General features: G+C 39.0%; 1 protein-coding gene and 1 pseudogene across 2 annotated transcripts in view; one reads left to right on the plus strand and one right to left on the minus strand.

The window, feature by feature from the left end:
• Positions 1 to 18,493, minus strand: part of TMEM131 (transmembrane protein 131) — a 209,466-nt gene that overhangs the window by 94,757 nt on the left and 96,216 nt on the right. For both annotated transcript variants that reach the window (XM_057740823.1, XM_057740822.1), the window contains exon 5: positions 326 to 449. In XM_057740823.1, the coding sequence (XP_057596806.1) occupies positions 326 to 449 (124 nt within the window). The remainder of the gene's footprint in view (positions 1 to 325; positions 450 to 18,493) is intronic.
• Positions 626 to 6,881, plus strand: LOC130856752 (aspartyl/asparaginyl beta-hydroxylase-like; annotated as a pseudogene).

Below are 18,493 nucleotides of genomic sequence, written 5' to 3' on the forward strand. Positions count from 1 at the left end.
TATTATGCAGCAATAGAAAACTAACACAACGCTGAGGAATTACCTATTATTAAGAAGGAAAAGAAAACCAACTGAATATATATGAATGCTACATTTTTCAGAGCTCTTAAGTTTCAAAGTTGATTTGTTAGGCTGTTTCATGTTGAGAAAAATGTGTGTTGAAGAGTAGAAGTGACAGTTCTCAGGAAATGGGGCAAATTGAAGTCCAGAATAAATATGAAACATTCAAACCAGATTGTTAGAGCAAAATAAAACTATACACTAAAAAAATCAAGACATTTCAATTTCAAACTCAAGAGAAATCAAACACAGCAGAGAAACTTACCCTATTTTGAAAAAATGATGCATGAAAATGTGAGGTTGTAGCAGATATTGATACTAAAGTAATAGTTTCTTCAGAACTAGGATTATGTAAGTAAACTTTTTCCATTTTTGGCATTCCAACTGGTCTGTAAAAACAAAAAGAAAACTGTCACAAATACTTCAAAGACAATTCCTAGTGGTAGAATTAATTTCTAGTTGTTAAAAAATTAAACGTCAAAATTATTTAGACAAACACATGCCCAAACATATGAAATTATTTATTAAATTGGTTTACATCTAAAATTACACTCAAAATGCATCCATGAGCTATTCAGTAAATAAAACATTGAGTGCCAACTGTACGTCACACTCTGAACCAGGTACGGAGATGTACGGAGGCAAGTCTCCACCCAGATGAAGTTTACAATCTAGTGAGGAAGCAGGCAGGGAGCAAGACGGTCAGATCTCTTCACTTCTTTCTGTAATACCACCTGCCTCTTCACTAATTCTGAATCTTGTCCTCCTCTCCCCAAATTCCCCTGACAGATTCTCTTCAGTTTAGAAGGAGAAATTTAGTGGCAAAGTTACGTGAGCAGATCTGCCTTAAGAGTTAGGAGCTGGTATTATCCTCTTACAGATGAGGACACCGAGACACAGAAAGCTTAATTAACTTGCCTAAACTCATATTTGGAACCTCACTGTGAATCCAGGCCATCTGGCTCTAGTCCCTGCTCTAACCCTCTCGAACACACACAGCACACACGCGAGGTCTAATATGCACAGATTCATGTTAATGGTCCCCTTGGCATCCACGTTACAGTTTGTCTTAAAAGTGAAACCTCCTCAGTATGTAATAGTCCATTAAGTACTTATGCTGCTAATCATATTTGTACAGGCTTCCTAACTTGACAGCTTAAGAGAATTCTGCATATAAATTATGTTTTTCCAGAGTGCTCTCTAGTTATTTAATTGGCACCTATTTTATTTCCTCAACAAGATTATCAGCACCTTAAGGACAAAGGTTACATTATATATGCACTGCGTATTTCTCCTATTATTTAGCACAGAACCAGGCACCTGGTGAGACTGTGCATGGGGGGAGCTTCCCTGCCCCCACCCATGACCTCAGTGGTTATGAAAGTCCTCCCTAATCTGGAATCACTCAGCCTACACAAGTGACACCCTAAGTTTCCACCACCTGAGTCAGGCTGGTTCCATGTGCATGAGCCCTACGCTTTTACCAATGTTTCTGCTCTGTTTTTTCTTCCCTGTCCTCTATGTGAATCCAAACCCCTCATGTTCTAATTCAATTACAACTTCTTTCACAAGGTTCTCTCCTTGTACGTTTTGGCCTATGTTTTCTGAAATTTTATTTCATCTGTATAAACTTGAATTCTAAGCAGTTGAAGATGCAGAGCCAGAATTATGTTTTATATGTGGTTCAACTGTCCACCATGCTTTCCACCATTCCTTCAGGAATTTTTGCCCCTGCCTTTTCCTCAGTTCGGTTTATTACTTGTAACTAATGATATGGGAAAACTGATAAAACAGTGAATAGCTGATAACTTTCCCTAGTTGAAAAACAAACAAACCAGGGGCTTTGGGTTCCTTTTAAAATGGTGGGTTGGTTAGTATATGTTACTGGTTCTCCCTGCCAGCACCCCCCCCACGCCCCCTCAAAAAAACCTGTATATACAAACAACAATGCTGGAAAAATTCAGAAGTTACAGGGAGGTACTGATTCCAAGGATTAATCAAAAATAGCAAGAAACCCTTGGCGGAACAGAAGGCTGCCTGAACTTGGGGGGTGGGGGGAGTGAGGGACACAGAGCGGCCTAGGCCAACAACGAGAGGCCAGGAATAACTTTCCTCTTCTCTGTTCCCTTCCCTGTTTGCCTTCGTACAATCAAAGCCTCCCTCTTCAACTCAGATGGCAGAAAGGCTCACTGGGATAAGAAGCTGATGACCAGCTGTCCTCGAGCACACCCACCTCTAACTCTTCTCTCTGGTCCTCCAAAGCCCTAGGACTGTTAGATTACAATTTAGGAAGACACGTCTTCCAGACACTTGTGCCTAAGCATTGTCAGATAGACTGGTGGGAACACAGGAAAATCAACAGTTTTTACATGAATGTATGTATGTAACTGGGGATTATCTTGGGGATTATCTCCTTCTTAAATTCACAAGAAGAGACAATGACCAAGGCTTGGCCTTCTGCTCTTCCTCAGTACACACTATAAGACAGTAACTCAGAAGTTCACACATCAAAATAACATGATCGGGACTTCCTAGGTGGTGCAGTGGGTAAGAATCCACGTGCCAATGCAGGGGACAGAGGTTCGATCCTTGCCCTAGGAAGATACCACATGCCGCGGAGCAACTAAACCCGTGTGCCACAACTATTGAGCCGGCACTCTAGAGCCTGTGAGCCACAACTATTGAGCCCATGTGCCGCAACTACTGAAGCCCACGCGCCTAGAGCCCGTGCTCTGCAACGAGAGGCCACCACAATGAGAAGCCCATGCACCACAATGAAGAGTAGCCCCTGCTTGATGCAACTAGAGAAAGCCCGTGTGCAGCAATGAAGACCGAACACAGCCAACTAAATAAATAAATAAATAAATAAATAAATAAAATTTATAAAAAAAAAAGAAAGAAAAGAAATAACAAGATTTGTGAGGAGTAGTACCATCAAGTAGAAAACATAAACAATGTTGTGACAGACCATAATTTTTTTCCCAAGCTGCTGACCAAGCTGGTGAGAGGCTTATATCTCTCCACTTCCTTAACATTAGGCTTGGCCACAGGACTCGCTTTTGGCCAATGAAATATGAGCAAAAGTGATATATATCATTAGGTTTTAAGAGTCTTCTTGTACTGTTTCTTCTGCCAAGTACTTGGCATTTCTCAGACAGGAGTGCTCTTTCAGTCTAAATCCCACTGGGTTGTTTGTGATCACAGCATAACCTAGTAAAGGCTGAATAATGCATACCTGAAGCTGGAAAACTTAAACCAAGAATTAAAAATAAGCATAATGAAATATAATTAAGAAGAAATGGCAAGATACTAGTAAGATGAAGTAAGAAATCATTTAGAAAACAAGAGAAAATATTAGAAGAAAACAAGATATAAAGGTAGCAGATGGGATAGGGAGACAAAAATCTATTCATCAGGTGGAAGATCGGACTAACAATTTAGTTCAGAATTCAGTAAGAAAGAATATATATTTAGAACATTTTAAAATACAGAGCTATAGGGACTTCCTAGGTGGCGCAGTGGTAAAGAATCCGCTTGCCAATGCAGGGGACACGGGTTTGAGCCCTGCCCTGGGAAGATTCCACATGCCGCAGAGCAACTAAGCCCGTGCACCACAACTATTGAGCCTGTGCTCTAGAGCCCGTGCACCACAACTACTGAGCCCATGTGCCACAACTACTGAAGCCCACGCACTTAGGCCTGTGCTCCACAACAAGAGAAGCCACTACAATGAGGAGCCTGTGCACCACAATGAAGAGTAGCCCCCACTCACAGCAACTAGAGAAAGCCCGTGTGCAGCAACGAAGACCCAACGCAGCCAATAAATAAAGTAAATAAATAATTTTTTAAAAGTCTCTAAAAAAATAAATAAAATAAAATAAAATAAAATACAGAGCTATAAAAATCAAAAGAAAAACAGATATGCAGGACATAACCTGAAGCAGTAATATCTTGAAAATGGAGTGTAGGAATATTTGAAGAATATGGAGAAAAACAATGGGCAAAATCCAAAATTTTTAAAAAAAGATGAAATAATTCTTGACTGAAAGGGTTTATGAAATGTCAACAAGGAGAGATAAGGAAATCCTGTACGTAAGTGCACAGCAAAATTTAAGGAGTTGCAAGTGTTTTCTTTATACATTATGGATTTAAGTCTCTTAGGAGATATTTGCAAATATTTTCTCCCATTCAGTGGGCTATCTTTTCACTTTCTTGATGGTATTTGCAGCACAAAAAAGTTTTTAATTCTTATGTAATCTAATTTGTATATTTTACCTTTTGTGACTTGTGCTTCTGGAGCCATATCTAAGAATCCATTGTACAAACAACTGCATAATGGAGATACAATTTTTCCTCTAAGGTTTTACAGTTTAGCTTTGTTATATTTACATTTAGCTTTATGATACATGTTGAATTAATTTTTGTGTATGGTGTGAGGTAGGGATCCAACTTAATTATTTTGCCAGTTCTCTTAGCACCATTTGTTGCAAAGATCATTCTTTCTTCACTTAATTGTCCTGGCATCCTTGTCAAAAATCAATTTACAATAAATGTAAAGTTCTACTTCGGGAATCTAAATTCTTTCCCATTTATCTATATGGCAGTATTACAGGGTCTTGACTATTAAAAGCTTTTTAGAAGGTTTCTGACATTGGGAATTGTTAGTCTTCTAACAGTGGTTTCCTTTTAAAAGACTGCTTGGCTACTCTGGATCCTTCTTATTTCCATGTGAAATTTAAGACCAGCTTGCCAATTTCTGCAAAATAGTCAGTTGTGATTTTGATGGGGATTGTGTTGAATCCATAGATCAGTTTAGGGAGTACTGCCATTCTCATTTGTGTCTTCTGATTTATGAATATGAGATGGCTTATATTTACTTAGTTCTTTAATTTCTTTTGACAATGGTTTGTCATTTTTAGTATATAGCACTACTTTTTAAAAATTTGTATATAAGTATTTTATTCTTTTTGATGCTATTGTAAATGGAACTGTCTTCTTAATTTTAAGACTGTTCATTGCTAGTGTATAGAAACAATATTTCTGTATATTGATCTAATATTCTGTAACCACGCTGAACTCACTTATTAATTCTATTTTTTTAAAAACAGTGTATTGCTTAGGATGTCCTATGTACAAGAGCATAACATCTGAAAATAGAGATGGTTTAATTCTTCCTTTCCAAATGCCATTATCAAAAGTGGGGTACCTAAATCTCCAACTATTACTGTTGAACTGTTTGCTTTTCCCTTTAGTTCTGTTAGTTTCGCTTCTTATATTTTTGAGTTTCTGCTGTTAGTTGTGTCTTGCTTTTTTAATCTGACATTCTTGGTCTCTTAATTGTTGTGTTTAGACTATTTATATTAAATGTAATTATTTTTATGGTTAAAGTCTACCATCTTGCTAGTTATTTTCTACCTGTTCTATCTCTTCTTTGTTCATAACTCTTTTATATGAAGAATTTTCTAGTCCTGGCCCAATTAAACTAGAAATCAATAACAAACAGATAAACAGATTCTCTATAAATATGTAAATAGGCATGTATAAACAACTCATGGATCAAAGATGAAATCTGAATTTAAATCAAGAACTATCTGGAAAAAAAAACTATCTGGAACTGAATGAAAATGAAGAAATTAACTCATTAAAAACTTGTGGAATACAGTTCAAGTTGTGCTTAAAGGAAAATTCGTAAATTTAAATGTACATATCTGAAAAGAAGAAAGCCTGAAAATTAATGAGCTAAGCATCCATGTCATTAGAAAAATAGCATATTAAACTTAAAGTACAAAGAAAGAAACAGTACAAATAAGAGTAGAAATCAGTTAAGTAAAACATAAAATAGAGATGACTTATCAAGTCAAAAATTCCCATTTTGGGGAGGAAAGGTGGACTTTCTGAAAGTTCGTTTTTCACATGGTTTATGGTCATTGTGTTGCTCGGAGTCTGGACGTCAGTAGCTATGGTCTGGTTTGATCTTGTTGATTATGAAGAAGTGTTAGGAAAACTGGGAATCTAAGATGCTGATGGTGATGGAGATTTTGATGTGGATGATGCCAAAGTTTTATTAGGCCTTAAAGAAAGATCTGCTCCAAAGCCAACAGTCCCACCAGAACAGGCCGAGCTGTACTCTTGGCTGGACGATCAGGTTCTGGAGGGGCCAGGGCCTCAGAATGTTGAAGATGAAGTACAAGGACAAGTTCAGTCACTTCTTGAGGAAACGGTATACACAGAGCATGGAGAGGACCCGTACCAAGAACAAGACGGACCAGCAGGAGAACTGCAGCCTGAAGATGGTGTCGTCGCAGGAAGTGATACAGATGATAGATATGAACCCACGGAAACTGAAGCAGTTCATGAAGAAATTGAAGATAACTACCATGTAGAAGAGACAGCTTCACCAGCCTACAATCAGGATATGGAAGACATGCTATATGAACAGGAAAATCCAGACTCCAGTGAACCAGCAGTAGATGATGCTGGAAGAACGTACCAAGAAGCAGATGATGTCGCCTACCAAGACTATGATGAACAAGTGTACGAGCCATTGGAAAATGAAGGAATAGAGAGTTCAGATAATGCTGTAGACGATTCAGACACAATTTTAGGAGAAGCGCATGTGCCCGCTGCAGAGGAACAACTAGAAGTACCACCAGATATTTAAAGCTTCAGAAAGACAGCCCGTACTACCACAGGAGGACCAGCTTAACCATACGCTCCAAAAGATGGCTGGGACAGATCTTGTGAAGTAATTTCTGAGCAGACCAAGATCTTTGGAAATGAACACTAAAGATGTTTTGAATGAACCGTAGTCCACTGGCGTTTTAGTTTATTTTTTTTTAGAAACAAAAATCACATGTGATGTTATTACATCCCTGCACGTCCTTTTCTGATAGCATTTGTGGGTCCATTGGATTTCTTTTCTTTTTTCCTTTTGTGACACAGCTTTCAGTCTTACCTGCATTTATGTGTTTATCAGACAACAGTTAATAAGCATATTGATGATGTAGCAGCAATTGTCATGGCAGGGTTTTAATATCTCTTATCAGTAATTAACACTAATTATGTCAGGCTGAGTTGTATACACTGCGTGAAACATGATTTAAAACCACTAAGAGTGCCTTGTCTTAGGGCTCTTAAAAACACTGATGGGGTCATCATTAGCTGTGAAGATTTGAGTTGTATATAATTGCACTGATACCTTTATTAAAAAAATTGCTACGTTAACTTCAAGTATCAGGGTAAAACTCAACATTTGAGATTCCTGTAGCTTTTAGCTTGTTAATTAGAAAAATTAATATTTCAATAAAAGCTTAAATTATCATGGTTAACTTATTTTTCAAAATAAGGGGGGAAAATTATTGTTAGGACGCAGGAGAAAGGAATGGCCTCTTATATCATGCAAAAATGCTTTTTCACACCTCGGATTGATCGTAAAATAGCTGTAGTTCCGGGAGTATTTGTTTAAATTTTAGAAAATCTCTATCAGTTACTGGTGCATAACGTAAAGGCTGTTCTGCCTTTGGCTGGTTAAGTAATGCCCACACAACACTGAAGCCTGCTCCGGGTACAGAGTCCACATGGCCCCTGGCTGGGTGACGTGGGGTGTGTGAAAAGTACTCACAAGCCAGTGGCCCGCTGCTGTTTCACAATATTTGAGCCCTTTCCTTTCCACACTGAAGCATTTCTTCTGTTTTTAGTGTGGCTAATTTGTGGCTCAGAAATAGTTGCTGTGATGAAAATATTTATTTGTTAGGAAAAAAAGGTAGCTACACCCTCATTTTGAAAGGACCACGAGCTATAAAAAAAAACCCCTAAGAAGTGGTTTCGTTTGTGTGTCGGCGGAGCTCTTGCTCATGTTCACATTGTTTTAAGATAAAGTGACGTTTTTCCTGCTTTTAGGGTTAAAAGCAAAGAGATTTTATATGTTTATCATTAGAGATCATCGTCACAACATAGTAAGTCATGCTGAACCGTAGTGTAGTGAAACCCACAGTAATATGGTAGTAAAAAAGCAATAATTTTCTAAAGCTGTGATCTGGGTAATACAGAGTTGCTACTCAAAATCTAGTCAAGCTCTTACTTCGTATTGTGAATAATAGAACACTACTTTTTATAAAGCCATATTTTTTTAGGGAAACTTAAGAGTGACATAGAACTGATAAATGTATAAAATAAATTTTGCTGGGTTTTTGTGTGTAATCATCTCTAGAACTCTGGAGATTGAGGATTCATTATGCTGTGGTCAACTTCAAATACTTTCCAATTCTAAATATCTCAGTGAATGAGCCTTGTCTTTACAAATATATGCCAAGCTGGGAAACATCAGTGGATTTTCTAAAAATAATGTAAACGTCTTCTGTTAATGTTATTTGAGTGCAATAAAATTCAGAAGCATTCTTCTCTAAAAAAAAAAAAATTCCCATTTTGGCAGCTGGGGGGGCTGGGAACTAATAAATTGTTAACTACCTGGCAAGACTAATAAACAAAAGGAGGCATAAAATATCGATATCAGCAGTGATAAAGAAGACATCACTATAGATGCTGCAAACAGTAAAACAATCATAAAATATTTACTTTATTACAGTAAATTTGAAAATCCCGAAATTGCTGAACTCCTAGAAAAACAAAGCTTACCAAAACTGATAAATTTAAGAAAAAAATATGTAAACCATACAGAAAATAAAACTACTGAAGAAATTAAATCCATAATTTAAAACCTTCCCACAAAGAAAACTCCAGTCCATAAGGACTTGACTGGCAAAGTCTATCAAATATTTATTTATTTATTTATTTCAATTTACTTTGTTTGTTTGTTTGTTTGTTTGTTTATGGCTGTGTTGGGTCTTTGTTTCTGTGTAAGGGCTTTCTCTAGTTGTGGCGAGTGGGGGCTACACTGTTGCGGCGTGCAGGCTTCTCATTGTGGTGGCTTCTCTTGTTGCGGAGCCTGGACTCTAGCTGCACAGGCTTCAGTAGCTGTGGCTTGTGGGCTCTAGAGCACAGGCTCAGTAGTTGTGGCACATGGGCTTAGTTGCTCCCATGGGATCTTCCCAGACCAGGGATTGAACCCGTGTGCCTGCACTGGCAGGTGGATTCTTAACCACTGTGCCACCAGGGAAGTCTCCTACCAAATATTTAAAGGGAATATTCTACCAAATACTTTGGGGAAAAGAGAGATACTGATACAAAATAGGGAAAGATGAGAAAGAACTCTGTGAGGCTGGATCTGAATTGGAAAAATATGAATTGGAATTATCAGCATGGGCCATGATTTATGCATGCATACATATCAATATATACATATATAATGCATATGTATGTATACATGTATATATTCCTCCCTAGGTTGGTCCACACAAGGCACAGAAGCAATGACATATAGGGTCAATGAGCACATTTAGTGCCCAGATCTGGGTTTCTAAATGTCCTTTCTCATTCAGGAAACCAGGATTCTTTAGTTTTGGCTAATTCTAGGTCTCAGACAAAGAAAACAGAAGGAAATCTAGAATGTTTGTTGTATCAGAAAGCAAAGAAGCATTCAAAGATAATGGAACATATCAAAAAAAGATATAGGAATCAGCTTAAAGAGGCTCCCACTGGCAAAACTGGTAAAATTTGGAACAAAAAGAATAGTGAAAGTAAAGGGTTATAACGCACTGATTAAAAAACAGAACCCATAAGCCTATAGCAGAGATCAAGAACCTTTTTCTGTAATGGGCCAGACAGCAAATATTTTAGGCTTTGCAGACCATGCAATCTCTGTCACAACTACCCAGTCTGCCACTGTTATGCAAAAAGCAGCCACAGACAAACATATGAATGGGTACGGTTATGTTCCAACAAAACTTTATATACAAAAATAGGTGTCAAGGGTCATAATTTGCTAACCCTTAGTCTATAGTGACGATCAAAGAAGACAGGGGAATATACTTCTTTACAGAAGATTCCTAAATGAAAAGAAAAACAGTGACAGAATCTGAAGGGGAGAAAAGGAATCACATCACTATCAATGTAATGACTGATTTAGGTAAGAGTCTATGGGTACTGACGAGATAAACTATTAGATGAAAGATTGTTGGAGAAAAGGATACCAACCTTACAGATTATTTATTAATTACAAAGAGGAAAAGGCACCTTTACAATTTACAGAATCTGGCAGATAGTACACCAATGAGTGCTCAAACTCAGCATCAACAGTAATGAGAAATATGGACATTACATTACCCTGATATAATGTAATACAACATTATCTATGTATGTAATGTTCTTGACAAAAATGTTTAGCCTGAAATCTAATCAACAGGATATAATCAGGCAAATCCAGTTTGTGGGCTATTCTATAAGTCAACTGACCTGGATTACAAATATTTCAATCTTACGAATAAAAGAAAAGACAAAAGGTAAGAAACCATTCTACACTGAAGGTACCTACCAACCAAATGCAATGTGTCATCCTTAATTTAAACTTGGATGGAGGATGGGAGACTATATTGTGTTTGGCAATTAGGGAAATTAGAATGTAAACTTATATATATTAGATAATGTTACTGTATCAATATTAGATTCTTTGGGTGTGATACTGAATTGTGGTTATATAGGAGCAGTCCCTTAGGATTTACAAACTGAAGAACCTAAGGGTGAAGTATCATAAAGTACACACTTACTTTCATGAAAAAAAGTGTTTGTGTGTAGAAAGAAAAAGAGAGAAAAAGCAAGGTTAACCCTTGGTAAATCTGGATAAAGGTTATGTAGGTGTTCACCATAGTAAATATTCTTCCAATTTTTCTGTACTTTTTAAAAAATTAATTAATTTATTTATTGGCTGCATTGTTGGGTCTTCATTGCTACGCCTGGAGAGCGGAGGCTACTCTCTTCATTGCAGTGCATGGGCTTCTCATTGTGGTGGCTTCTCTTGCTGTGGAGCATGGACTCTAGGTGCACAGGCTTTAGCAGTTGTGGCGCATGGGCTTAGTTACCCCACGGCATGTGGGATCTTCCTGAAGCAGGGATCGAACCTGTGTCCCCTGCACTGGCAGGCAGATTCTTAACCACTGTACCACAAGGGAAGTCGTTTCTGTACTTTTAAGTTTTTCAAAAGTTGTGGAAAATATTAAGACTTTCTGTTCAACGAAATATAGAATGGGAAAATTTAACAGACACATGACAAGCTGAGAAAAGATATTTGCAATGCCTAAATACCTTTTTAGACTTTATGGTTACTTCCAGACTATAAAAAGGATTTCTAATTAATAAGAACCCCCAAAATGGTCAAAGGATATGAACAGGCAATTTACAGGAAAGGAAGCTCAAAAGGCCACTAAACATAAAGAGATGGATATCTGAACTTATTAGTGATCAGAGAAATGCAAAATTAGTGAGGCACCATATTATCCCTGTTTAACCAGCAAAATTAGAAAGTTGGCTAATGTTAAGTGCAAATACAGGGCATGTGGAAATACAGGAATGCTAGTCAACTGCTCGCAGGAGTACAGAGTGGCACAGCCATTCACAAGAGCAGTCAGGCCATACCTAAGTATGGTACCGAAGAGTACTCACACTCCATAACCTATGCATTCCACTCTTGGCCTATATTTCAAAGAAATTCTCATGACGGTCCATAAGTGACTCTGTAAGAGGATTTCATTGCACGGCTGTCTGTGGTGGAAAGGTAGTAGAGGCAATATGTGTAGCCATCAAAGGGGGAGTTAGTGGGTAAAATAAGTATCTACTATCTTACTCCTGTGGTTAGAAATAAGAGAACAGAGAAATAATCTAACAAAAACAGACCTTTAAAAAGATAAGAAATAGGGACTTCCTAGGTGGCGCAGTGGTTAAGAATCCGCCTACCAATGCAGGGGACATGGGTTCAAGCCCTGCTCTGGGAAGATTCCACATGCCACAGAGCAACTAAGCCCGGACGCCACAACTACTGAGCCTGTGCTCTAGAGCCTGTGAGCCACAACTATTGAGCCCATGTGCCGCAACTACTGAAGCCCACGCACCTAGGGCCTGTGCTCCACAACGAGAAGCCGCTACCATGAGAAGCCCGCGCACCACAATGAAGAGTAGCCCCTGCTCGCAGCAACTAGAGAAAGCCCGTGTGCAGCAATGAAGACCCAATGCAGACAATAAATAAAATAAATAAATAAATAAATTTATAAAAAGATAAGAAATAGATTGAGGGACTTCCCTGATGGCACAGTGGTTAAGAATCTGCCTGCCAATGCAGGGGATACAGGTTCGATCCCTGGGCTGGGAAGATCTCATATACCATGGAGCAACTAAGCCTGTGCGCCACAACTACTGAGCCCATGTGCCACAACTACTGAAGCTGGCACACCTAAAGGCCGTGCTCCACAACAAGAGAAGCTACCACAATGAGAAGCCCGCAATGAAGAGTAAGCCCCCACTCACCACAACTAGAGAAAGCTCGTGCCCAGTAACAAAGACCCAATGCAACCAATTAATTAATTAATCTAAGAAAAAATAGAATGAGCCATGCAGCCACTATGGAAAACAGTATGGAAGTTCCTCAAAAAATTAAAAACAGAACTACCATATGATCCAGCAACCCCTCTTCCTCCCATATCTGAAGGAAATGAAAACAGGATATCAAAGAGATACATGGCACTCCCATGTTTACTGCAGCATTATTCACAATGGTGGAGATATGGAAACAACTGAAGTGTTCATCAATGGATGAATGCATAAAGAAGCTGTGGTATGTATATACACAATGGAACATTATTCAGCCATGAAAAAAAGGAAATCCCATCACTTGTGACAACACAGATGGACTTCAGGGCATTATGGTAAGTGAAGTAAGTCACAGAAAGCCAAATCTGCATGATATCACTTAAGTGTGGAATCTAAAAAAGGCAAACTCATAGAAACAGAGACTAGAATGGTACTTACCAGGGACTAGGGGGTGGGGGTAAAGGAGAGGTGTTGGTTCAAGAGTACAAATTTCCAGTTAGAAGATGAATAAGTTCTGGGGGTCTAATGTACAGCATAGTGATTATAGTTAATAATACTGTACCATACACTCGAAAGTTGCTAAGATGTTAAATGTTCTCACCACAAAAAAGAAATGGTAATTATGTGATGTGATGCAGGTGTTAGCTAATGCCATGGTGGTAATCATTTTGCAGTATATATCAAATCAATGTACTGTACACCTTAAACTTACACAATGCTATATATCAGTTATATCCCAAAGTTGGAAAAAAAAGGAATAGAATGAGCTATATTACAGTATTATTTATATGTTAAAATATAATTACATAAATTACAATTACATAAGAATAATTTCTAACTGGGTGGCAATATAAAACTATACATGTCTTATTCATTTGTCTGTATATTATATTTCATAAAAAAGAAAAAAGGTAAAAATACTGTGGTAAAGTAACGAAAATACTCTGGAATGTAACACTACTCTATAATTGCTAAGCATCATCATATAAAAGTGAAATAAAGCATTCAGAGTCTTATTTTTCCTTTTGCTCTAGAGTGACCACATCAGTCAAGACGGCTTTGCTAAGTGAGTTGTTTACTTGAGGCCAATGAATCAAAAGGTATTTGCCCAGGACCTATGTTTCAGCCAGCATTATAACAGTGCTACCTTATCTTTACAGGTGATTCTTATATAACCATCAGTGCTGAATCCTGTTTAATCAAACAGTAAGCCCTATATGTTGTGATATGATCCCTCAATAATTCAATTTGAAAAGTACTTTAACAAATTTTATTTAAACAGAATATTAGAGAACTCAGGGTGGAAGTGTTATATTTAAACATTATGATAAATAAACTCAAAGGTGATTTTATTGTCCAAGTAGAAGTTTTAGTCTGTTTCCTTAGAGGTTTGTCTAACTTCCTTATTAGGACTTCTTCTTTTGGGGGTAAAACCTCAAAGTCTAAAGCTGGTCAGAATTACATGCACTCAACCTGACTTTTAACATAGTCACGTTATTTCACTTGATTCTCATATTCTGTATCACCTAAATCAACATCAGATCACCACCACTTTATTCATTTCTTCTGCAGCTTTATCTACAGTTGAATCTTGGGTTGTTTTACAAATTTTGTCTTTTCTACAATGGGATAACAATACCTTCTTTCCCTACTATCCCAAAAAGTCAGGTTCATACGCATAGGGCCCACAAATTATATAAATAAGAACTCTTCATTGTCTTTTGTAAACATTTAACACATTTTTAAGGTTCTGATGATGCTTTGTACTGCTTTTTATTTTACACATCATTTGAGAATTTCTTTATAATGCTGACCTGAAGTTTTGTTGCTGTTGAGGTTGAATGTCTTCTGGTGCCTCTAAGGCTTAAACCAAGACATACTCCCCTTCTAAGAGCTCATCACTGCATATACTACCAGCTCTTGCCAAAAGTGGGAAGGTTGTGGAGAAGATGAGCTCCCTTAAAGCCGTCAGCCAAGAGCAGGTGATTCTGCGGCATTCGCGGTCACCAGGAGGCTATGCCCATAGACTGCCCTTGAGAGGTGGGATCCCACAGAAGAGTTTCCTGCTTTGCAGGGAAGCAAAAACCTGGTCCAAAACTGCTCCATGGCTTACAGCTCAGCCATCACGAGGTCCTAAATACTTCTGTGGGTTAAAATTCAGCCGTGAGGAAAAAACCCAAAGGTGAACCAAGGCTGGGGTCCTGAGAAAGGGACAGAGGGGCATCCAGAGGCAGGTCTGTGACTACGCATTCAGGGTTAGGAAGCAGGAAGCTGAGCGCCCTCAGGAGCCCCCAATGCATGGACTCCCTCTTGCCTCAGGTGGAGACTTTCTCATGAACTCGACCTCTTAACCAACAGGCTCATGGATCTCAGGTAGAGTCATAGGACCATAAAATAATTAGGGAAGTAGGTACAGAACCAGCTGGGATTTCAAACTACGGCCATGATGCTGCAGGGAGAAGCTTTACAAAGACAATATGGAAGAGAAAACTCTTCTTCCACAAGCTTTGTACACACATATGAGTAGAATAACAGTACACAGAAATAAAAATGTCCTCCTTACACCCTGTAAGTTCACCAATTATGTGCTTTTTTCAACACTCCTTTTTACAATCCAAATGTCCTGCAGGCTACCTGGCAACCAGTACTTCTCCTCCCTGTGAATTTGTATTTAATGTTTTTCCTCCTGTGACCTCAGTGTAATCAATCTCGGTTCAGATAAAGAAGACAGTGTATAAGACAGACAGGTAATCTGGGGGAGTCCTTGAAGAAGACGGGACTGAAAACGGCCTGCTACAGGAGAGGGCTCTGGGGGTAAAGAAACCAACCTGGAGGTTCTAGGAGCCCAAAGGCAGGGGTGGGTCAGAAAGCTTGGTTTGCAATGCTGCTGAGGCTGGCCTTGCCCTTTCTTCTAGGGATCAAAGAGGAAAGGCCCTGAGCCACACCCTCCAGAAATGAACCCTTGCTCAGGGGAGAAGGGTCATCTACTTACGTTGCTCAGAGAAGTCTGGAATAACAAAAACAGAGGGAAGGTGTCAGCAGGCTATTCCAGTCACGCATGCACACACAAAGCAGACTTCCTGCAGTTCTGGGTGGCCCACACCACGAAACCAGAGGGAGCTCTCCTTGGACGGACCTGCTAACAGACCTCATGCACACAGCTTCCCCTGCCTCTCCCTCTCCTTAGCCCCCTTGACAAAGTGGGAGACTGAGGCCAGAAGCGACACTAAACCATGGAAAACTATGGTCAAGTAGCAATACAAGTTTAATTGTAAATAAATAAGCAGTGCAGCAGTTTTCTATGCTGCCTAACAGAGTACCACAAACCGAGAGGGTTAAAGCGATACCCATTTATCATCTTACAATTGTAAGGCAGAAATCCAGGCACAGCATGACTGGTGTATCTGCTCAGGGTCTCGTACATCACAGCTCAAAGTCCACTTCTAAGCTCATGCAGGTTGTTGGCAACGTTTAGGTTGCTCTCAGTCCCTTGCCATATGGCCCCCTCCACTTCCAAAACCAACACAAAGAAACTCTCTTGCATCAAGTACCTCTCATGCTTCAAACCTCCGACATTTCTGTCTCTGATTGCTACAGCCAGACGTAGAGCGCTTGTGTGATTAGGTCAGGTGCCCAGATTACCTCCCTATCTTAAAGGTCAACTGATTTGGGACCTTAATTACATTTTCAAAATTCTTTATAGCAACATCTAGATTAGTGTTTGACTGAATACAATTGGGAGAAGGTGTATGTGTACCTTGGGGGCCAGGAATCTGGGGGCTGTCTTAGAATCCTGCCTGTCATAAGCATCATGTGTGGCTGCTTGGCTAGACAGGTAAGATTTAAAAATAAGACTAAGATTTTCAAGTGCCTGCTAGCACTGGTCCTGTTTGTTTCCATTATCAGCTGCTCCAAAGACAGACGTAGGGCCAAGAGGGTTAGTGTGAATTATTTATAGATAAACCAAGCTGAAATACACAGCTGTTCTCTGTGCTGTCAGAGCAGAGCTTCTGATGTCCATATTTTACAAGAGTCTGAGGCTCGAAAGAATTAGGAAAAAGCACTCATGAATTAGAGACTAGCTTGGAAAGTAAGCTGCAATTCTGTGGTCAATGGCAATTTTTCTAGCCACAGAAAGATGACAATACAATGCTGTGAAACAGCTGAAGAAATGGCTGAGCAGCTGCCCTCAGGCAAACTTTATGAATGACAGTGGCACAGCAGTCCATTCAACAACAACTTTTGGCAGGAAGCTGGGTCAAATCAATACGCAGTACTTTGTACCACTCAATTACCACAAAATCTGACCATTGCTTCCAAACACACTTTAGACTGAGGGCTGAGCTGGGGTGTTGGTTGAATAATTAGAAATTGGAAAGTTAAAAAGCACCAAACATCTCTTTAGAAAAGAGGGCCTACTTGATTTTCTTGGAATACCAAAAAGTGATTAGGGAGAAATGCCTCTTATGAACTGCATTTAACTTGACAATAAAGACCTCCATTTTTAGCAAGTTTATTCAATTTCCATTTTTTTAAAAGCCATTAAAGTCTCCATTTTAAACTTCAGATTTGAAATCAAGATTTTCTGCACTTAGTAACTATATAAACCAAAGAACTCAGTAAAACAAGTTCTAACCCAATCTTTTAAATCTGCAATAAATGTTTGAAAAAAGGAGTTGTTATGGAAACAAATATTTAACAGCACTGGCATAAATAACTGGGGGGGAGGGTGAGTAAATTGGGGGATGGGGGGGTCATGCCCAAGATTGCTCCAGGCTGATTGTTACAGAGTGGGGGGCAGGGGGGAGAGAAAAGAAGAGGGGAGGGAGAGCAAGGAAGGGGAAAGGGGAAAAAGGGTAGAATTAAAGGATAAATTCAAACAAAATAGATCAAAGAAAAGAAAGCCTATTTTTGAAGAAAGTTAATTTGATCAAATGTCAAAGATGTACTAGAGGGCAGCAGGGACGACCAGGGTAGTGAGAGGAGTCAGGCCATGGGGGTTTAGAAAGCAGCCATGGAACTAGAGCTGCATCCTTGATGAAGGACCAGAAATTGTCTTGGAGACCCTGGTTGGCACTCAAATGCAACCTGGGGTGGTAAATTTCATCCAACTCAAAAGTTCTTCCAGTTACTGCAAAATTTTTAAATTTTTTAAAAATTAAGAATGACTTCTGGTTTAGCAAAAATGACCACAAGCAGTAGAACTGGTTCACAGAAAACATAAGACAAAACTTCAGTGCATAAGTCAAAACTTCAGTGCAAAACTTCAGTGCCTAAGAGCAATGATTTCTGATCACTTACAATTTCTGAAAAAAAAAATATTATAAAGTGTTCTGTTAAGGCTACTTCTCAAGTCCTAAAATTACTGTTAGACATAGAAGCTAATGAAACATTTACAGCATGGGCATTAACTAAATCAGTAATTGCTGGATCAAGAAGGAAAGGCATAACCAATGTTTAATGAAGTCCAGCAAAAACACCTGAAAACACAAGGTGACTCTAAGTGCAGCAGAAGAAGTCAGCAGGCAATCTTGTTGGACTTAAAGATAATGTACGGCATGTATTAAGTGTGAAACACGTGCCAGATATGTAAAGATAAATAGTGTGTGTTTATCCTGATAGTCTGGTCTAGTAGGGGAGCAGACATCAAAACAATCAGAGCAATAACTAGCCTTGACAGAAGTTAGTAGAGGATGTCATGTGTGATGAAGAATCCAACTCCAGTTTTGATGTCTGATTACCAACAGTTTTCAAGCCCCACAATGTCCTTTCACCTTACACCTCACATCTGGGCAAGCCCATAGCAAAGCCTGCACACACTCCCAGATCTAATGAGAAGTTCAGACCGTGCAAGCCCACCCAGCCTCACTCCCTAACCATAAAAGCCAAGCCAGTCTCCTTTCTCTGCTGTCTCAAGCCATATTGCAGACGTTGGGAGCTGACCCTGCTCTCCCCAGAA

This window comes from Hippopotamus amphibius, chromosome 7 (assembly GCF_030028045.1).
Source record: "Hippopotamus amphibius kiboko isolate mHipAmp2 chromosome 7, mHipAmp2.hap2, whole genome shotgun sequence".
Classification (NCBI taxonomy): Eukaryota; Metazoa; Chordata; class Mammalia; order Artiodactyla; family Hippopotamidae; genus Hippopotamus; species Hippopotamus amphibius.